Genomic DNA, 22,907 nt, shown 5'->3' with positions numbered 1-22,907 from the left:
CATTTCACATGTTTCAGCAGATCCTTTTTTTATTCCCTATCAGTGGTTGATCCCAAGCCATTTTGACTTCAGTGTAGCTCTGGTGGACAGCTCCATGCTCTCTGCCAGGGTCACCCTTCATGCATGTACCTCTCTGGTTTGGGGACTCAGGGCTTTCTTCAAGCTGCGCAACGTCCCTCAGCCTGCTGAGTGGTCAGGAAGTACAGGAACATTAACTCCTGGGAGGGGGAGATGTCCAATATATATGCCCCATTTCTCATCTATCAGGAGAACCCTTCTGAGTCCATGTGCATAGTGTCTCAGAAGAGCCCCAGCGCCAGAGCACACCGGGGCAGTGAAACCCTTTATTAGCCCGCCTTCCTTCTTGCATTGCTCTCCCACCCTCCTCTTCAAGGCTCTGGGAATCACTTTCCAAGTAAGTTCCCTGAGTCCAAATCTTTGTCTTAGCATCTACTCTTCTCAAAACCAAAACAAGACACATATGTGAACTTGTTTGGACTTTGCTAGTGACTCAGTGGTAAAGAATCCACCAGCCAATGTAGGAGACACGGGTTCAATCCCTGGGTCATGAAGATCCCCTGGAAAAGGAAATGGCAACCCATGGTTCTTGCCTGGGAAATTCCATGGACAGAGGAGCTTGGCGGGATGCCATCCATGGGGTCATAAAGAGTCAGACATGACCTAACGACTAAACAACAATAACAGTGAACTCGCTTATCTCCCCTTTATATTCCCTGTCATGAAGTTTTATGGTTTTTCATTGCAGTAAGGAAAAACACATTTTCTGGCAAAGTCCTTTCCATAGTTTAATAGCTTTGAAGATGGCATATTTAATTAAATCTGGTAGAAAATAATGTAAAATGATGGCATAATAATGAAATGTGGTGTTTGTAGAATTAGAACACAACCAGAGTGTTGTGCCTTAACATCTAATTTTTTAAACTGTATATTTTATCTTGAAGTATAGCCAATTAACAATGTTGTGATAGTTTCACATGCACAGCAAAGGAACTCAGCCATAGATGTACATGTATCCATTTTCCTCCAAACTGCTCTCCCATCCAGCCTACCACATAACATTGAACAGAGCTCCCTGTGTTAAAAAGTAGGTCCTTGCTGGTTATCCACTTTAAATATGGCAGTGTGTATATGTTCGTCTCAAATTTCATAACTATCCCTTCCCCCAGTACTTCCCTCTTGGTAACCGTAAGTTCATTCTCTCAGTGTGTGAGTCTGTTTCTGTTTTGTAAATAAGTTCATTTGTATCATTTCTTTTTTATATGTATATTCAGCATATGAGGGATATCATGCAATAATTCTCTTTGACTTACTTCACTCAGTATGACAGTTTCTAGGTCCATCCATGTCATTGCAAATGGCATTAGTTCATTCTTTTTAATGGTGAGTAATATTCCATTTACCACATCATCTTTATCCATCCAAGACATTTGGGTTGCTTTCATGTCTTGGCTATTGTAAACAATGCTACAGTGAATCAGTGAATGTTGGGGTGCGTGTGTCCTTTTGGACTGTGTTTTTGTCCAAATAGCCATAACATCTAATTTTATGCTTCTGAAAGTCTCTGAAATATAGAGAAATTGGGTTTGATATCTGTAAATTAAATCAAAAGTCTCAGATTCCTGCTTCCTGGGCACAAAAGTATGGTGGTGAAGCTGACTCTCCAAACTGCACAGTGTCTGGTACTGAATAGAAGTTTAATGCATTTTTGGGAAATATAAAAACAAAATCTTTCCCGAATGGCCTGTGTTCTGATAATACAACGGAGGTGAAGAGTTTGGCCTCCTGAGCCTGCCTGCCCAGGTTCAATTTCTAGTTCTACCAATGACTGACTCTTTCACCTTGGGCAAGTTATCCTACCAAGCTCCCAGACTTAATACTTTCATCTGTAAAATAGGGATTGTGGTAATTACTACTCATAAGATTGTTGTGAGTACTACCATAGTTAATTCATGCAAAGTGTTCAAAACGGTGCCTGTCTCAGCACAAACACCCATGCCATTTGCTGCTTCCTCATCCTCTCCAATTTTGGTAGTTCTAGAATGAAGGGGACCTGGTTTAGTTGGAAGAAATGTCATCTTGGCATTTTTTGTTTTTCTTACAAAGAACTTGCTTTAAATTAGCATCCTTTCAATCTAATATTTTCTCCCTTAGAGATTTTTTTTCTTCCCTCTCTTCCTCTTCCAGACATTAAGTCACTCCTTTATTGTCTTAAAAAACACTTCTCTGTGTTGTTTTGCAGAAGGGGGAGCTGATTTCCACCAGCAGTGCTAAGTTTTCCGCAGGGGCTGATGGAAGTCTGTACGTGGTGTCCCCCGGCAGTGAGGAGAGTGGGGAGTATGTGTGCACCGCCACCAACGCAGCTGGCTACGCCAAAAGGAAAGTGCAGCTGACTGTCTATGGTGAGAGTCGCCGTGGACGACTGTTCTCTGATGCTGTCTGTCTGAGCCAAAACTCACATTTCTCTCCCAAATAATGTTATCAGAGGCCTGAACCCCTAAAGTGAACTACTCCCCCAAGTTTATAGTTTTTTTTTTTAACAAAAATGTACTTTTCCTGCCAACCGACATCTCCTCTCTTTAGATTCTGATTTAAAGGGAGAGAAATGGTATAGCCTTTTGGAAAAAATTTAATGGTGTTTTTCCAAGGAGTATGCTTATGGCACCCAACCCTCTTTAGAAACACCACATAGTTAAGGCTCCTAGCAAAGCCAAACCTCAGCTATGTCTTGGTTAGCGCTTTGCCTTGAGGGGTTACTTTACATATGGCAGATTCTGAAAGGGCATTTTGGCGGACCTTTTCATTGTGTTCTGAAAGGAAGAGCTGAAAAGGAAAATGTTCTAGTCATTTTCTGTTAAACTCTCACAGTAAATGTTTATGAAAAGCTTTAGATATGTCCACAAACTTTGAAATCAACAGGATCTTTTTGAAAATTGTCTAAGAATATTAGTCGTCCTGATTTTAACTTGAAGTGTGCTTTGTTTTCAATGTACTCTTTCCCTTCCCAAACTTGTGTTTATTTTAGTAAGGCCCAGAGTGTTTGGAGACCAAAGGGGACCATCCCAGGATAAGCCTGTTGAGATCTCAGTCCTTGCAGGAGAAGAGGTGACCCTTCCATGTGAAGTGAAGAGTTTACCCCCACCCATCATTACCTGGGCCAAAGAAACCCAGCTCATCTCTCCATTCTCTCCAAGGTAGGTGACCTGGGAGGAATTGCAACACGTGAAACAATCTCTTGGGACAGATGACTGTATCTGTTCGGCTTTTCACATGTCTCAAAAAATAAACAAAAACTTTTTATTTTTATTAATTTTTATTGGAGTGTAGTTGCTTTACAATATTGTGTTCATTTCTACTGTACAGCAAAGTGAATCAGTTTTAAGTATATATCTATCCCCTCTTTTTTAGATTTCCTTCCCGTTAGGTCACCACAGAACGTTGAGTAGAATTCTCTGTGCTATGCAGTAGGTTCTCGTTAGTCATCTATTTTATACACAGTATCAGTAATGTACATGTGTCAATATTAATCTCCCAGTTCATCCCATCCCCACTTTTCCCATTGGTGTCCATAAGTTCTCTACATCTGTGTCTCTATTTCTGCTTTGCAAATAGATTCTTCTGTACCATTCTTCTAGATTCCACATATAAGCAGTATTATATGATACTTGATGCTACTTGTTTTTCTCTTTCTTACCTCACTCCATATGATAATCTCTAGGTCTATCCACATCTCGGCAGATGGCACTATTTTGTTCCTTTTTATTGCTGAATAATATTTCATTGTATGTACGTACCACATCTTCTTTATCCATTCCTCTGTCGGTGGACATTTAGGTTGGTTCCATATCCTGACTATTGTAAATAGTGCTACAGTGAACAATGGGGTGCATGTATCTTTTTGAACTATGGTTTTCTCTGAGTGTCTGCCCAGGAAAGGGATTGCTGGGTCATATGGTAATTCCATTTTTAGTTTTTTGAGGAACCTCCATACTGTTCTCCACAGTGGCTGTACCAATTTACATTTCCAGTAACAGTGTAGGAGGATTCACTTTTCTCCAGACTTTCTCCAGCATTTCTTGTTTGTAGATTTTTTTCATGATGGCCGTTCTGACCAGAGTGACGTGATACCTCACTGTAATTTTGATTTGCATTTCTCTAATAATTGGTAATGTTAAGCATCTTTTCATGTGTTTGTTGGCCATTTGTGTGTCATCTTTGGAGAAATATCCATTAGATCTTCCCCTCAGAATGGGAGAAAATATTTTCAAACAAAACAACTGACAAGGATTAATCTCCAAAGTATACAAACAGCTCATGCAGCTCAGTATAAAAAAAACAACCCAATCGAGAAGCCCAATTTTTAAATTTGAGATAATTTATATTATAGTGAGCCTACAGGAAACATGTTAACCTTCTAAATCATTCTTTAAGAACAGAAATGCTAAAACTGAGCTTTGACATAACTTTGCACTGGTGCATTCTACAAGGTAGTTACGGAAATGGTTTGGATGTAGATTTGTATGTAGATTCTTGTTAGCACGAAGTGCGTATTATCTATAAAATTGCATTATTCCCAGAGAAGCACTAAAACACAATAGGTTCTCTAATATCAAGGTTTTGACTTTCATTAGGTAGTTTTGTACAAATCTTCTTGATTAAACTAAAGCCCTTAAACAAACAAAGGTTCACTGAAAAAATATTTGATAGGCTAAGAGTCATGGAAAGCAGAATGCCAGAGACTTTCAGAGCACAACTTTTGTTGCCATGCAGGTGTGAGATTAAATTTACCTCCACTACATAAAGCTTCTCTGAAACTTTGGCAGTTTTTTCAGTGGGTCTCTTTGAACCTCGGACTTTTTGTTTATAGAATGAGGATAATTCCTGAAAGGATGATACAATGTGCATTCCATATTTCTCCTCTTGTTCTCAAAGAACGGTATCAATTACTGTTTTAACTCAGTATCATGCCAGAAGTTACTGGCAGAATAAGAACTATAATCTCTAGCTATCGTTTCTTGGACTTGTTGATTTGTATAGTTTTGAAGCTATAAATTCATGCCACTCTAATTTCCCTGCCACTGTTGAGGGAAAAAAGTAAACAATGAAGAACTACTTTATTATTTCTTTGAAAAAAAAACTTGCCTTGAAATTTTTGAATAGCAGAATACCTTATTTCAGATAATGTTGAAGTTTCATTTTTCCCCTTCTCAGTCTCTTTCTCTCTTCTCAGGGGCAAACACTGCCACAGACTTGATGCTCAGCCTATACATACGTCCTTAGATAGTATAGAATATTTTCTCTGCTTTTAATTTTGTTTCATGTACTTGTTTTCAGTTTACCATTGTAGCATGTTGCCTATTATTCTACTGCTTGCTTTATTGAGTCAACTTTTATCCATTTTTATACATGTAGATTCAATTTATTCATTTTCATTACCATAAACATATTCTGCATTTTATTTATACAAATTTCTCTATGCTCTGGTTTATTTTGTGTTTCTACATTTTATTCCTTTTTTTTCCCCTTGGCTTTAGAAACGAAACTTTTCAGGGAATATCTTTTTATGTCTCTCTTTATATGCATATGCATGAGTTTCTTTGAGACTTGTACCTAAAACCACAATTTCTAATTAGGATGAATTCCTATTTTGAGCTTTGTAGACATTGCCTAACTGCCTTCTGAAGGGGCACTCCTGATTTACCTCCCACCAGCAGAATAAAGATGTACCTGTTGCCACATTATCAACAATGCATGGTGTCGACTGACTTAAAGTTTTTTGCCATTCATATAGGTGTGAAATGGTATCTTGCAGCTATCTTACTTTTCCCATAACTGAATTCCAGTGAGCCTGGAATGCTTTCTCTTGTTTGTTGGCCATTTGTGTTGTCTGTGAATTGCATCTTTAAACCTGCTCCAGTGTTCTGGTGACTTGTTTTTCTTTTTATTGTGGAATGTAGAAATTTGGGTTTTGTTCTTAATAACAATCTGTCTCTTGTATGTGTTGAAAATATCTCAGAATACTCCTTGCCTTTCAAGTTAATTTATATATGGTGTCTAGTTCCATCCCTGGGAGGATCCCCTGGAGGAGGAAATGGCAACCCTCTCCAGTATTCTTGACTGGAGAATCCCATGGACTCAGGAGCCTGGTGGGCTACAGTCCACGGGGCTGCTAAGAGTTGAACATGAGCGTTCACATACTGGTTGTACAGAATTTAAAAATTTGCGTGTAGCTCAAAGTGTTTATTTTTCAGATTTGTACCTTAGTAGTTCATAAATAAAACTGCAGTGTTTTATTGCAGTGTTTTAAATTTGTTTTCACAGTTTGAATGTTAATACTTCCGAATTTTTATTTTGTGTATACACTAATTCATGCTCTAATTTTATTTATTTTCCCATGTGGAGAGCCGCTTGCCCAACACTATTTTTGAATAGTCAGTCCTTTCCTGACTTTCTGTAATATCACCTCTGATGTTACATATTACATGTTGAGTTCTCATATATGCTTCAGTCTTTTGGTGGGGATGAGGGGGTCTCCATCTTTAACTGTTTATCCATTTGTCGTTCTCTGGGCCAACAGCACACTTTATTTGTCTTAACTTATAAGAAATCTTGATAGTAGGTAGGTCTATTTGGCCCCCTCCCTCTTAAAGCTATTTTAATAAAGTATACACAGTAACATTTTATGTGTAGATCTGGTTTACCTAATTACATAAGAGGAGTGTGTGTGTGTATATTCTCAATATATATTTGAGAATTGCATATGTACCTTCTTTTGTCTCTATTTTAGCACTTAAAATTTTTAAATGAAGCATTGGATAAAAACTATAGTATATTCGAAGTATCTTCAAAGTTTATTAAAACATATTTGCTTTGTAAAGTTATAACTGAATAAAGCAAAGAGATGTACAGTTATGTGACAGTATCATACCCTTAGGTTAAATTTAAATGTGAAAGCAACTTAATTTGGTATTTGTGAGAACATCATACCGAATATGCAAGATAACTATGAAAATTCCTGACTTTTAAGGTGCATAGAAATGACGTTATAGGTTGGAGAATGGTTTCAAAAACTGTTTGCAGAGTCGTCATTTCCTAGTGAATTGCAGTTGCTTAGGGGATATTTAAATTCTCACACTTTATGGTCTGCCCTGTGGCTTCCTTCTCTTAGACACACGTTCCTCCCTTCTGGTTCAATGAAGATCACTGAGACCCGTGTTTCAGATAGTGGGATGTATCTTTGCGTCGCCACAAATATTGCTGGGAATGTGACTCAGTCCGTTAAATTAAACGTCCATGGTGAGTTTTGAAATGAAAGTATATGCTATCTGTGGACTAGCCACCAGGAAACCTATTGTCCCAGTTTCTCTGATAGTTATCCTCAAATTGTATACTGAGTAATTATACAAAAATTTTTTAATCTGAGATTCACAACTTTCTTTCATCTCCTATCCATAAACAACTTTCCCCTTCTTCTTCAGGTGAACAGTATTAAAATTTTGGATCTCAATTTTACTAGATGTCTATCCACAGGTCATTTATAAGTATTGCTGATACACCATAAAAAAAGAAATATGTTTAGGAACTTCCCTGGTGGTCCAGTGGTTAAGAAACCCCTACTAATGCACACGACATGGGTTCAGTCCCTTTTCAGGGAATAAGATTCCACCTGCTGCAGGGCGGTTGAGACCCCCGCTCTAGAGCCCATGCTCTGCAACTAGAGAAAGCCCGCGTGCTGCAGCGAAGACTCAGGATAGCCAAAATAAATAAAAAAATAAAAATAAGTAATTCATTCTAATGCTAAAGCATACTTTAAAAAAAAAAGAAATGCATTTAGGCTGATGGGTTCTTGTGGAAGCAAATGCAAATGGTCAAGGAAGCGTTTAATAGCATTTAAATGGTCAGTTTCAATGTTTATAGAGCTCAACCACTGAAAACATTCTGCTCCTGGGGTTCTTTAACTACTTTAAAATTTTCTAGGTAGTCTACTTTCTTCCCCCAATTTGCCATCTTCTAATTACTCATTCATTCAACGTATGCTTAGTGAGCACATATTCTATGCCATGCATTCAAATAAGAGAAGAAATTTTCTCACATAGTCTTGACCTGATTTCACTCTCAGATCAATCACTACACTAGTGTCCTCTTGACTGTGGGATATAAAATCCTCTGAGAGTTCTGTCATTCACTAGTTCTAGGGCATTAGGTAAAACCTACCCTCTTTATCTTTAATGTTTTTTTTTCCATAAAATGATGATAATAATACAGGCAAATCTTGGAGGTATTATGGGTTTGGTTCCAGAGCATCTCAGTAAAATGAATATGGCAATCAAGTGAGTCACACAGATTTTTTTGGTGTCCCAGTGCCTATAAAAATTATGTTTACACTATACTATAGATCACTAAATGTGCAATAATAGCATTATGGCTTTAAAAACAATGTACGTGCATTGAGCATAATACATACAATATTAACTTGAAAAATATCTTCTTGCTAAAAATGCTGAATATCATTTGGCAATGTAGGGTTGCCATAAAACTTCCATTTGTTAAAAAAAAAAAAACAAAAAACTTCCATTTGTAAAAATTGCATTTTCTGTAAAGTGCAATAAAGCAAAGCACAGTAAAAATAAAATGAAGTACACCTGTATACTATCAACTCAAAAAATTGTTGCAAATGAAACCTTTAGAATATCTTGGTTAAATATTAAGTTTTAACAAAATGACAGAGGAATCAGGTTTTTCAAGGATGTAAAGTACATAAGTTCTAATCTATCCTTAGGAATCAATTTGATTTTATAGTTCACAATGCATGTATGTGGAACCTAACACTATTTTTGATAAATTATCTCATTTACATTTCTGAAGGAAGTGGATAAAGGGAAATAATAGAAGTTTTATCTTGATTTTCTTCTCTGAAATAAGTGAAAGCTATTATGAGAAATAGTTCTTACTGTCTGGTTAAATCTTCCACAAAGAGAACAGAAGCTAAGAGTCCATGGAGAGAAACACTTTTTGTTTTCCTCTATTACAGAAATCAACTGGATTGCCATTTTAGAGGCCTTTAAGCCTTACGTTATTTATGTAAGAAATCTGACATCCTTAAATGCTTAGTATTCCTCGAGTTTGGAATGAGAAGTTTAAATTCATTCTTTCCCATAATCCTTGCAGTGCATTGGTACTGAAGAGGCTATTTTGCCTGGATTAGCAAGGAAACAGGCCTCACACGGTATACTGAATCACCCTCGATCACACAGCTAGTAAGTGGCCTGAGCCTGGGTCCCCATCCTGAGATGATTCTACTTTCCCATGCTGCGTCTTGGTGAGGAGGTCTCATTTAAAGTGAAAAAAGGAAGGAAGTTTTAAAAAATTGAATTATTAATACTCAGTCATTGTTTTCAGTGCCTCCAAAGATACAGCGTGGCCCTAAAGTTATGAAAGTCCAAGTCGGTCAAAGAGTGGACATTCCATGCGGTGCTCAAGGAACACCTCTTCCTGTTATCACCTGGTCTAAAGGTGGAAGCGCTGTGCTGGTTGATGGCCTGCAGCATATTACTCATCCAGATGGGACATTAAGCATCAAAGGAGTGGTGCTCTCAGATGCTGGTGTATATACATGTGTCGCTACTAACATAGCAGGCAGTGATGAGACAGAGATAACACTACATGTTCAAGGTGATTTGGGTCCTAGGAAAATATATGTATAGTAGGGTGGGGAGTGGGGGAAAAACCCTGGTGTCTACGCAGAAGATATAATCTTGCTTAGTCTTGGATCACTTTCCGAAGACTTCTTTATAGCTTTATGACTCTCTAGTTATCTTTGAAAGGAAAATGATTCCAGAAATGAAATGAAACTATATGTTAGTAAATTGTTTACCTTTGAAAATGGAGTTGCCGTGGATGATGCAGATAGTGGAAACAATCCTAGATAAGTACCCCACCCACTGTTTTCGGTTTGGAAGAAATTGTGGGCACAGTTGATTGGAGTAGGATTTAGCTTATAGTAGTAAGGTGCACTCAGGATTAATCCCTAGAAAGTCGAGGTCCACTGTTCCCTCTAATGATGGCCTTATATTGAGGGTTTAAAGATTAATCTTTGGGGAATTCCCTCCTGCTCCAATGATTGGGCTCCACATTTCCACTGTAGGGGCATGAGTTCGCTCCCTAGTTGGGAAACTAAGGTCCCACATGCCACACGGTGCACCCCTCCCCCACCAGATTGATTAATCTTTATTCCTTTAAGCAACAAGTGTTTATCAAGTTCCTGCCAGGTTACTGTTGTGATCTGAGCAGTGAGGAGAAGATTTTGACAGAGGAAAAACACCTGCTCTCATGACTCTGTAAGTAGGCAGAAAGCAAGCAGGCAAATAAGAAATAATAGATTGTGAGACGTGCTTTGTAGAATATTAAAATGGGGTGATGGCTACTGTAGATTGAATTTTCATGAGGACTTCTCTGAGGTGGTGATAAGTGTAGTGAAATCTTACTGACTAGAAGGAGTCGGGCATGTCTAATCAGGAGGAAAGGCATTCCTATCAGGGAGACTACCAGTGCAAAGGCAGGAAAAGAGAAGCAGGTGTCATACGTAGCCTCAGAAGAATTCAATATTGCCCAAGGAAAGCCTGTGATAATGCATTTATTTTTCTAATAGAACCACCTATTCTGGAAGACCTAGAGCCTCCATATAACACTCCATTCCAAGAAAGAGTGGCCAACCAACGCATTGCGTTTCCTTGTCCTGCAAAAGGTGTGTACTACTTGGTTACGTGGGCATTGGCATAATATTGTATTGTTCTAGAATTCTGTATTGAACCCCAGGCATCATTAAATTCTACTTGTCAGTCCTTGTTATAACATTTGTGCAAAGTGGAAACTAACACTTCTTTCAAATAAAAACTCTTTAAATTAGGTATTCTTCCCTCCAGGTGTTTTATTTCCTTCACTGGAAATACCTTCTGTTCTTTCAGACTTGCCTAATCTGGTATGTTTTCCTTTTCATTCGTGCTCCTTCCTGTTACTTAGTTCATTTTATTTCTGACAAGATTTCTGTTTATAATGTGACAGGGCTGTTCAAAATATCGCATATTTATCTCAGTCAGGGGTATAAATTAGGACCATCCCCTTGTTACTCTTTTCTAAAAACTCCTTTCTAGATTTATCCTCTACTGGTAATTCTGGAGCCAGGTGGTAACTTGGCTCTCTGGTGCTTGTCCAAACTCCTCCTTTCCCTGAATTTCTGGGCTTTCTATCCCATCATGTTTCCTGGCAGGAGATGGTTCTTCTTTCTCCTCCAAAGCCTATAAAAAAGGTCACTATCGCCTTACCCTGGATGCCCAATAGGTGGCCCAAAATATTCTCTCTTTCACATAATGTTCGTATTCAGTGACTCAAATGAGCCTGTACTAATTCTGGCAAAAACCAAGCAGTATCCTTTCCATCATCTCCTGGAGGAATCCATGCTCCCACACGAGCCTCTTAGTCGTTGTTCCTGGAGACAGTGGAAGTTGAAGGACCTTACAGCTCTCTCTGTTTCTACAGCAAGATCTTAACAATATCTCTCTCATCAATGATTATTTTCTACCAGCATTCAAAAAAAGATAACTCTAATAAGCTCTTCAGATATGTAAAGAGTTGTCAGTAACTATTCCTAGGGTCAGTGATGGCTTCCCTGGTGGCTCAAGGGTAAAGGATCTGCCTGCAATGCAGGAGACATGGATTCAATCCCTGGGTTGGGAAGATCCCCTGGAGAAGGAAATGGCAATGCCCTCCAGTATTCTTGCCTGGAGAATCCCCATGGACAGAGAGCCTGCCAGACTATAGACCATGGGGTCTCAAGAGTCGGACACAACTTAGCAACTAAACCACCACCACCACTCCTAGGGTCAGTGGGGTGGCAGGCAAGACCTGGAGAAGAATCCTTGAGACAGGCAGGTTCAAATAAGTTCTGTGGGCGCTCACTACCAAGGGAGCCCTGCCAGTGGTACTACTGCTTAGTACTCTCTGCTGAATCCCTGACTTACAAGCTGACTTGAATGTCCCTTTTCCATTTTGATATACTACCTCTTCCTAGTTTCCTATTTCACCTGTGATAGAATTCTTGTGTTAATTTAAAATTGTTGTGTTCAGTGGCTCAGTCATGTCTGACTCTTTGTGACCCCATGGACTGCAACATGCCCAGGCTTCCCTGTCCTTCACCATTTCCTGGAGCTTGCTCAAACTCATGTCCATTGAGTCGGTGATGCCATCCAACCATCTCATCCTCTGTCATCCCCTTCTAGCTTAGTGCTTTTTCATCGTCTTTGCCATGAATTTAATCTTAACCATGGTTGTTTTACCATTGAGAAAGTAAACGTAATACAAGTTGTTTCTTATGCTTGTTTAATTTGGTTTTTCATTTGTTAGCTTAACAAATATTAGTTGAGAAGTTTGAGAAATCCATGAAGGAATAAGTAGGATGTAAGGAAATGATTATAACCCCCTTTTATCCTTGGCAACATGTGCAATTGTAGTCCATCAGTTTTATACTTTCTTCTTTACCAGTCAGCATCTTATAGTGAGGTCAGTGAAATATGCCACTATTTTTGTTTTATTTTTTTCCCACAAATATAGTTGTTTTTATAATTCAGTCATTAATAATCAGTCATTTTTATGATAGTGTGACTCAATTTGAGTTTAATCTTAATGATACATCCTGTGTATTCCTGCCATTTGTGTACTTGTCTTTGATATATGACCATTCTCCATTCTTCGATGTTTTTATTATGCTTTAAGGTTATTAGCCATGTCTCATACCATATATTGATTTTACTTAATGTGCTTTATTTCTTGTATAAGTTAAGTAAAATGTGAAAGGACTTAGAATAGTGCCTGGCACCTTCTTTGCTGTATAAATAGATTCACATTATAGAGTTAGCGTTCATCTATTTTCATTGTGTCCTTTTGGCTCCATGATGCATGTTAAGATGGTTTTTATCACTTTTATTCATATAACTTCCATTTACTCTGTTGGCCATAAATAAATCCAGGAAAGCCGTTCTGCTCACTGCTTTCTCAACTTTATTATCAGTATAAAAACTCAAGAATCAATCTTTGCCCTCTCTTGAACAGAATGGGATCCTCAGAAGATGTGTGAAGAGTAGATGTTCCTCATCTCTGCTCTATCAGGACTGTTTAAAATGTGAATGATGAAGCGTCATTTCTGTACATCATTCGCTTCCTCTTTGTGTTTGCATAATCTTCACGTTCTGTTCCTCTGAGAGTATCTTATTTTTGCTCTTCCTTTATTATCACCCCAAGGCTCTGCCTATTTCTAGTCTATTTAACTAAAATAGCTTTTTCCCTCATTAATACCATGGTTTCACTCAAGAAAGTGTTTTGCTTACTATCATCTGAATGTCTTGATAAAAACGACTTTGATCAAATTCTACACTGGAGACCTTAGATCTTTTAAAACCAATCAGGAAATAGAGAAATGACATACCATAGTCTCTTCAAAATTCCATATATTGAAAGTACATACGGGCACATAGTATAATCATGAGATATCTTATTTCTCCTCAAGATAGTTGATTTTAATAGTGATTTCTAATTTTGTTGTAAAATATCACAAAGCTTTTATTTCTTTCTTAGGTACCCCCAAACCAACCATCAAATGGTTGCGGAATGGTAGAGAGCTGACAGGCCGAGAGCCTGGTATTTCTATATTAGAAGACGGCACACTGTTGGTTATTGCTTCTGTTACGCCATATGACAACGGGGAGTATATCTGTGTGGCAGTCAATGAGGCTGGAACCACAGAAAGAAGATATAACCTCAAGGTCCATGGTAAATACAGATAAAATCATATAACTGAATATGTAACGTGGTCAAATTCCTTTATATGTTTTTCTTTCAGTGTAGTATCATTTAATATTTATATAAAAAGACATGTTATCAATTTAAAAAGTAGTAGTCTAACTTCATTTATTCATTTGACTTAATATTTCATATAATTTTTTATTGTGATTTTACATCATTGAAAATTCAAATGGTAGAAAAAGATACAAAGTCAAAAGTCTCTTGGTCCTGAGCTAAGCAATCTACTTTATCCTCCCTATGGGCAAGGAAAGTTGTTAGGGGGGTATGTGTGTGTGTGTATCTTCCCAGAGATATTTTATGCAAAAATGAAGAAATATGAATATATATTTCATCCTTTTTTTAACATATAAAAAGAATTTATAGCAGACTATTTTATCCATTACTCCATACCTTGCATGTATCATTGAATACTCTATCTTAGAAATTATTCAATATTCCTAACTCTTATTTATGCCTAACTAGGATCACACTGTACCATGACTTAGCTTTCTATGATATTAATAATGAACATTTAGTTAGGTACCAGTTGTATGCTCTTTTAAGTAATGCTTCAGTGAAAATCATGTACATATGGCACTTTGCATGAGTCAAAGAATATATGCACTTAAAAATTTAATGGATATTGGCTTCCATAAATACTGGGCAATATTCATTCTTATCAGCAAAGTAGTCCCACATAACTTGAGACGAGCAGTTTGCATTTTGAGTGGTATGTGAAAAATAGTTTCTCCCTTAAATTTATCCTTAATACATAACTGAATTATTTTTTAATTTTTAATATTTCATTTTTAGTTTTAATTCATAACTGAATAATTAAAGTAAAACTTTAGTGAGTTACTTATAAATATATTGTCAAGACTCTTCATTTCATAATAAAAGCTTTGCTTAAGTATGACCAATCTTTTCTAGCTACCAAATACTTCAGATTTGCTTTCCAAAGTCCTTTGTAAAGAAACTATATGTAATATTTATTTTAAACTAACTACAGTTCCTCACTTTTTGCAGTTCCTCCAGTAATTAAAGATAAAGAACAAGTAACAAATGTGTCCGTGTTGGTCAACCAGCCAACCAGTCTCTTTTGTGAAGTTGAAGGTACTCCATCTCCCATCATTACGTGGTATAAAGATGATGTTCAGGTAAATGGAGACATCCAAATATGCATACATCTTTGCCTCTGCCTCTGAAATTAATCATTCAGATGTGACTGTCTTATTAATAGCAATATAAAAATTTTGCTTCAAATTTTAATTAGACATTTTTATTAGGATTGGAAATAACATTGACCTTTTTGGCCTTAAAAGGTGACTGAGAGCAGCAGTATTCAGATTGTAAACAATGGGAAGATATTAAAGATCTTCAGAGCCTCTCCAGAGGATGCAGGAAGATATTCCTGTAAAGCAATTAATGTTGCAGGCACTTCTCAAAAGCATTTTAACATTGATGTGCTAGGTAAGGAAAATATTCTTTTCAAAAACTACAATTCAGGTGTGTTTTTTATAGCATAGCACTGACTGTAATAAAGAGCTAAAGAGATGAAAATTTGATAGAAATAGAATTCACTTTACTCTTATTATTTTTGTCTTTAATATTGGTTAATCAGAACTATATGATATAGAAAGTTTGTAGATATTTGTTATTTATCATATAGTGATGTCTTTGGGTACATGGTACTTATACATAAAATACTAAATTACTGCTCTTGTCCGTTTCTCTATTGAGGTGGTCAGGGAATTCTTTGGGAGATAACTATAGAGGATAAGAAAGAAAGTGAAGTTGCTCAGTCGCGTCTGACTCTGCGACCCCACGGATTGTAGCCTACCAGGTTTCTCCGTCCATGGGATTTTCCAGGCAAGAGTACTGGAGTGGATTGCCATTTCCTTCTCCAGGCATTGAACCCAGGTCTCCCGCATTGTAGGCAGACGCTTTTACCGTCTGAGCCACCGGGGAAGTCACAATGCAGAGTAAAATTCAGTCATTTGCTGACCTCTCCTGAAGCTCCTGGGTTGTACTTGAACTGATAAATGTAACAAATTCACCCTCCTCTGCATTCTGAATAATTTCTGTAACTAAATTACCTCAGCCCTAATTCTAATTAAGTGGGGAGAATTCTGAGAACAGGCTGAAACTGTAACAAATTGGTGTTTAAAATATTTAAAGTGTTTGAATCCTAATCATAAATTAGAATTTTCATAAGTTTAGCTTGTGAAATTATTTTTGCTGATTAAAGTTCACTTTGTGATAAATTGACTTCCTTCCTGTTCAGTATTTTGGTCATCAAAGGACATATGATTTGTAAGTCTGGAATGGAAATGACATCTGGGAATGATCCTGTGTTAAAGTGATCATTCATAAACTGCTATAACATAAAAATTCTGTCTCATAAGTGTTGTCAAAGCCCGAAGTACTTTGCATCCTCTACCAAAATTGCCATTATTATCTATAAGTATCAGCTATAAAAACAAAGTAATCTTTCTGTCATCAGTCTCATTGGCATTATTTCTCTTGGTACTCATTACTCTCATGACTTTTACTACTGTCTGTGTGCTGATGAGTTCCACATTTTTATCTCCAACTCAGACTTCTTCTCTGAGCTCTCAGGCTGTATGTCTAATCTCCTCCCCAGTATCTTGGTTTTTTTTAGCTCATTATCCTTGGCTCAATATCCTAGTTACGTAGAGAACAGAAAGGTCTCAGCAAATGTCTGTTCTGGTCACCTTCAGTGACCCACATCGTAGTGACCTTCACCTGCATACTGCCACTTGCTTCTGCTATGCTGATTCTGGCACTGATTCTTCCTAACTCCCTCTTCCCAACTCTGTGAATTTGTCTACATCCTGTTAAGTCTGCTTCTTAATCCCATGTTAATTATAAACTGAATTAACGTAATAGCCTCCTAACAAGTCCACTTCATCCACTCTTTGCTACTGGAATCTGATGTTCATTTGGAAGCCAGCATGGTCTTAAAACAAATTTGATCACCACCCGCCCCTCCTGGCATATGATACCTTTTAGTGGCTAATCATTCCCTGGTGCCTCAGATGGTAAAACAATCCTCCTGCAGTGTGGGAGACCTGGGTTTAATCCTTGGGTTGGGGAGAACCCCTGGAGGAGTTCTCCAGTATACTTACTCCAGTATTCTTGCCTGGAGAATCCCCGTGGACAGAGGAGCCTGGCGAGCTACAGTTCCTCGGGTCCCAAAGAATCAGACATGACTGAGTGGCTAAGCAAAGCACAACATTTGGCTCTGAAGATGCAAGTTAATCACCATAACATGATGTGAAGGGAGAGGATTTGAAGATCAGGGAAGTTTATGGGAGCTCTTTAATATGCTTGGTAATTCTGAGAATAAAAATTAGCACCTTTTCACATGAGATATAATGTGAATCTTTTCACGTTTTATCTGACATGCAATTTTAGCATAGAAGGCCTTTAAAAGAGACAAGGGTGGTATATTTCAAACAGCACTATGGTATAATATGTAGAATTTGAACATTATCAGATTGTTGTTGACTATGTCATTCATTATTTAAAATGTATAGCCATAGCAAATTTCATTATATGAGCTTCACTGCTCATTTATATTCTAAATTCCTTTTGTGCATTGATTTAATGTTGCTTGAAATGAATTCTTTATTACCACAATTCTTCTCAGTAATTGTTCTGCTGTCAGATTTTTCATGAATGTGTTCCTATATTTAAGTTTGATATTTGAGTCCACAGATGTGATATGAAAGGGGATTATTGCATGATATTTTATTTTTGACATTAAGAACTTGTTGAAATATTATAGAAATCATTATCTTCTCTCCCTCCTCTACTCTTCTTGCTAAGTCATAGATTTTCATGATAAAATATCTTTGTTTAAGTCCCACCCACCATAATAGGTGCTGGCTCCCCTGGTGAAGTCTCGGTTGTCCTGAACCAGGATACCACCCTTGAATGCCAGGTGAAAGGCACCCCCTTTCCCGTTATTCACTGGTTCAAAGATGGCAAGTGAGTACTTTTTCTGTATTTGTTGCAAGTCAAACTGTTTGTGAATAGATGTGGATCTTCTCCCTCTTAATTATCTTACCACCTAGAGTGTTAATAAGTGAACATGAAGGAAAAGTAATATTCACAAATGGTCTCAAATTTATGAATTATAAGATGCTTTAAAAATGCTAGGAATTTATTTTAGAGACATGGAGAAATTCAATTTGTTATACACTGAGTATATGCACGGGCTTTCCTGGTAAAGAATTCGCCTGCAATGCAGGTTTGATTCCTGGGTCTCGAAGATCTCCTGGAGGAAGGCATGGTAACCCACTCCAGTATTCTTGCCTGGAGAATCCCAATGGACAGAGGAGCCTGGCAGGCTACAGTCCATAGGGTCACAAAGAGTTGAACACAACTGAAGCAACTAAGCACAAATATACGCTAAGAGCAACAAATAAAGAAATGCAAGATCCAAATAAAGAACTAATTTTGTGTTTACATGGAATTTTGTGAATTATTAAAAAATGAAATTTGCTTATGACATCAAGATAAATACTTAAGATAGTTTAATATATGGGCAAAAAGAACACCCCCTAAAGAGCAATTAAATGTTTCCCAGACTTCAAGTTCAAGGGCTGCTGAGGTTTGCCCACATTGATAATAGGTGCAATGATTTGTATTGCTCATGAGAGCTTATTTATTACAGTTTGTGTATTTTTATAATTTCTAAAGTAGGTATCAAGACTTAAGTAGCAAAAAGTAAAGGTTTACAATGTATGAACCAAAGGATTGTATAAAAAGTTTTTATATGTCAAGAAAGACAACATAGGAAAATGTATGGAGGGTATAAACAGGCAATTAGAAAGTTATATAGTTAAGCAATAAATGTTTTAAAAGATGCTCACCTTCAATAATTTGGAGAAAGTGAGCAAAAATAACATGACTATTTTTCATAGATCAGTTTGGCAAAAAAAAAAATAGTAGAAGTTTGAAAAATATCAGTTGTTGTCTTAAGGTGCAGTAGATTAGGATATGATACTCTGACGGAGCAAGGTATCAATAAATTAGTACTCTGAAAGCCAATTTGTTGATATATATTAAATTTTAAATGCTCATATGCTCTAATACAGCAGTTACACTTCCAGTGTCTAGGAAAGGGAAGTCAATTGTCTGTTCCACAGGAAGGCTTGTATGTTAATTCTCTCTGAAACAGTGATGGCAGCAAAGTGAAAACTGCTTAAAGCTTGACCTTGGGAGAATAGATAGGTGACATACAGTGTTGTCATATTGTGAAACACTGAACAGCAATTAAAAAGAAAATCAAGCTATAGGTACCAAAATTATCTCCATAGCTACTGTCAAATTAAAAGAAAAATAGAACAATAATATAATGCCATTTATGTATAACAACTTGAGATTCCTCTAGCAATACGCTTATGAGTAAAAATGTTTAGAAAAATGTGTGAAAGAACACAAACTGACAATAGTAACAGGAAAGACTCATGTTGTGACAATAAACCAAGAAGGCCTTTTCTCATTATAATGCTTTTTTGTTTCAATTTTTATGTTACATGCATAGTGAGCAATCAGTGAAAGTTTTAAAGTAGCTTAAATTTGAGTAGCATTACCAAGTATTCCCACTTCTTTAAACAGAATACATTAAAGTAAGATACTTTATTCTGTCAGTTTTAGGGAACTTCAAAGTGTCATACCAAGGAATAGTAAGGGGTGCTCCCGCAGAAAATTAAATGTGTTTTGTTTAATCTTTTAATCTTAGTAGTGACTTTTAATATAGCACTGCATTCATTTATCATGTGGCAAATTCCCTGCAGCTTTTTAAACACAAGATATAGGTCTTCCTGAAAGAATATCAATGGGATTTTAAAGGTATGACTCTTAAGATATCATAGGCTTTAATAACCGTGATGTTTTAAGTATTAAATAAAGCTGCTACCAAAAGAAAGCAGTCACATAATAGTAGTTGGTAAATGACTGAACAGTAGAAAAAGACTCCTTGACAAATATATATGAACTACCTTTGGGGTAAATATCTTTCAGTACTAATGATTATGAAAGCATTCATATTTATTATAATACCTACTTATCAGGAAAGTTGACATCATTGTCTTTAGTTAGTAATAACTATATATTGTGAATATTTTTCCAGATATTATAGTATTAGTTTACAATAAATTCCTTGACTTAAAGCTCCTGTACACTTAGTTTTTCTTTTCTGAATGATGGTAGAAAATTTATCTATATAAATTTAAAAAAAGGGGGGCAGTGAATGAATGAAATAAAATGTTTTATTATTACTGTTCAACAATTTAAGAGGAAGAATCTTTTATCTAAAAGTGATAATTAACTTTCATTAATAAAGTAATTTAATAATTCCATTCTTCCGAACAGGACTACTTAATCATATCATTGCATTTTTTAGATTCCTACTAAAAAATACAACTTAATGATTTCTGTTGTGATTAATAAAACAGAAAATGTTTAGGAAAATGAAAATGGATCCATAGAATAAATTTGTATTTTTTCTAGGCCTTTATTTTTGGGAGACTCTAATATTGAAATTCTAGAGAGAGGACAAGTTTTACATTTAAAGAATGCACGAAGAAGTGACAAGGGGCGCTACCAGTGTACTGTGTCTAATGCAGCTGGCAAACAATCCAAGGATATAAAACTGACAATCTATAGTAAGTGTGACTTTCTTATGCTTTTTACTATTATTATCAATTCTCATCATACATTGAAAATCAGGGTTGACTGTTAACTGCTCTTTTATGCAACGCAAAATAATTTTAAATGGTACTTTAAGGGAAAAAGCCTATCTTCTTCTGTTTTAAGCTAGAACATTGCATCTGATTTTAATGCATTTTATCATTGAGTATGTATTTCTTCAGGATCCAGTGATTTTCATATGATCTCACTTAAGAGGTCAGGTATTCCCATATTTGTTAGTGTCACATAAATTAAATGTCTGTATACCTAGAGGGGTTTTTAAAGAGCTCTATAAAGAGTAGAGATGCATGAAATAAAATGAAGTTGATAGTATGCAGTTATTCCATTTTCATTCCATCTTGGCCTTTCTTCAGACCACATGATAATAACTTAAATATTTTAAGCAGTGCTGTTATTTTCTTTCAGTTAAGTCCCCATGAGAGGTATGTAGCCCTTATTTCACTAAAACTTTCATTATCGTCTGAGGAAGATGACCGCTAAAGTCATGTCATTTTTATGCCAGAAGCCGTGGAAGGTATTTGAATATGCTCTTGCAGGCACAAAGAATTACACCATAGAAAGGAGTAGAACTCATTAGGTCAGTCATGCTTATTGGTGGGTCTGCTTCCTGCACTGTCTTTTTTTCTGTAGCGTATGATGCTCAGAATAAGTTCAAATACCTCAGGAATGTCACTTCTACAGGATCTTCCCAATGCAGAGGAGTCACCTAATGACTCTCCATTACATTGTCCTAGTTTTCCTTATAGCATGGATCACTGTCTGATAGTTTTAATTGCTTAATTATGGGTATATTTACTTATTTGCTGTTTCTTTCCAAGGAAGGTAAACTTCATAAGAGGAGGACCTCGCTTTGCGTGTCTGATAGCATGCACACAGGCATACAGTAGCTCTCAAGAAATATTTGCTCAGTGAATAAATTGTCTAGTGACAAACTTTTCAGTATGGTAACCATCAGCTATAGTTGACTGCTGAGCACTGGAAATGTGGCTACTTCAAACTGAGACAAGCTGTAAGTGTAAAATGTTGTGGAGTTACAAAGTTGTGTTTGACTCTTTTGCGACCCCATGGACTATAGCCCGCCAGGCTCCTCTGCCCACGGGATTTCCCAGGCAGGAATACTGGAGTGGGTTGCCATTCCCTTCTCCAGGGGATCTTCCTGACACAGAAATCAAACCCACATCTCCTCCTTTGCAGGCAGATTCTTTACTACTAAGCTACCAGGAAAGATCTCAAAGACAAACTTAATATGAAAATAAAATGGAAGATGCTTAAGTAATAATTTTACCTTGATTACATCTGAAATGATGATATTTTAGATATATTGAACTAAGTAAAATGATTTATTTTCATAGTTTTCAGTGTGACTATTGGAAAATTTTAAATTATATATATGGTCATTGTATTTCTGTTGGACAGTGATTGTTTGGTCGTCAATAAGAACTTGGGCTTCTGAGGTAAGCCAGCTTGCGTTCAGATCCAACTTATGCCACTTACTAGCTTTGCAACTTTGAACAAATTGCCTAACCCCTCTGAGCTTCAGTTCCTCATCTCTAAAATGGGGATAATAATAGCACCTACTTAATAATGAAATTGTAAGGATCAGTTGCTGGATACTTTACATGTATTGCCTGGCTTACAGTGAAACTTCAATAAATATTTATGGTGGTTGTTTAGTTGCTAAGTTGTGTCTGACTTTTATTATTATCTACTTACTATTCTATTGTCTTGCCGCTTGAAGTCTATATATAGAATATAGCTTGGTTTCTATATATCTTCACTGAATTGCAGATCTTCCTCTTTTTAAAATGTTAGTTGTCTTTATATAATGTTTGAATAGCTTTCTTGAATCAAAGAAATTTTACTTAATACAGGCTTTTAAATCATTTCTGTCTATAAATAGAAGCGTGTGGAAGAAATTAGTCTTGAATAGACATGTCCTCCAAAACACAGTAATGTTACTGAAAGATTAGCTATACAGGCATCCAAGTTAAACGAAAGGACTATTGCTACCATTGGCCTCCGACCAGAATCAGGTTTTTAAACAATAGGTGCAATATTTCCCTTAAGCTGTTGAGTAGTCTTCTCTGCATTGTTGTGTTGTTGCCCAAGTCTGTGATGAATACTTGTGGTGATTCAGTGAGCCTCCTACTTCCATAGGACTTGGCTTCTTTCACTTCAGGTCCTCTTGTTCATTCGGTATCATGCCCTCAGGCACACAGGAGACAGGCCCGTAATGAATGATTAAACCTAAGGTTGTCAGAGATGAAAGGCGTTCCAGCACTGAAATTTTAAGTATTATAATTAGGAAATAA

The 22,907-nt window shown here is 36.7% G+C and overlaps 1 protein-coding gene across 5 annotated transcripts in view; it reads left to right on the top strand.

The window, feature by feature from the left end:
* Nucleotides 1–22,907, top strand: part of HMCN1 (hemicentin 1) — a 512,408-nt gene that overhangs the window by 272,206 nt on the left and 217,295 nt on the right. For all 5 annotated transcript variants that reach the window (XM_043486094.1, XM_043486095.1, XM_043486092.1 and 2 more), the window contains 10 exons: nt 2,261–2,420; nt 3,044–3,212; nt 7,187–7,314; nt 9,418–9,690; nt 10,667–10,762; nt 13,645–13,839; nt 14,878–15,008; nt 15,174–15,321; nt 17,739–17,865; nt 20,395–20,549. In XM_043486094.1, the coding sequence (XP_043342029.1) occupies nt 2,261–2,420; nt 3,044–3,212; nt 7,187–7,314; nt 9,418–9,690; nt 10,667–10,762; nt 13,645–13,839; nt 14,878–15,008; nt 15,174–15,321; nt 17,739–17,865; nt 20,395–20,549 (1,582 nt within the window). The remainder of the gene's footprint in view (nt 1–2,260; nt 2,421–3,043; nt 3,213–7,186; nt 7,315–9,417; nt 9,691–10,666; nt 10,763–13,644; nt 13,840–14,877; nt 15,009–15,173; nt 15,322–17,738; nt 17,866–20,394; nt 20,550–22,907) is intronic.

Source organism: Cervus canadensis, chromosome 13 (genome assembly GCF_019320065.1).
Source record: "Cervus canadensis isolate Bull #8, Minnesota chromosome 13, ASM1932006v1, whole genome shotgun sequence".
NCBI lineage: Eukaryota > Metazoa > Chordata > Mammalia > Artiodactyla > Cervidae > Cervus > Cervus canadensis.
The sequence above is the reverse complement of the archived record's forward strand: the minus strand, read 5'-3'. Positions and strand labels throughout refer to the sequence as shown.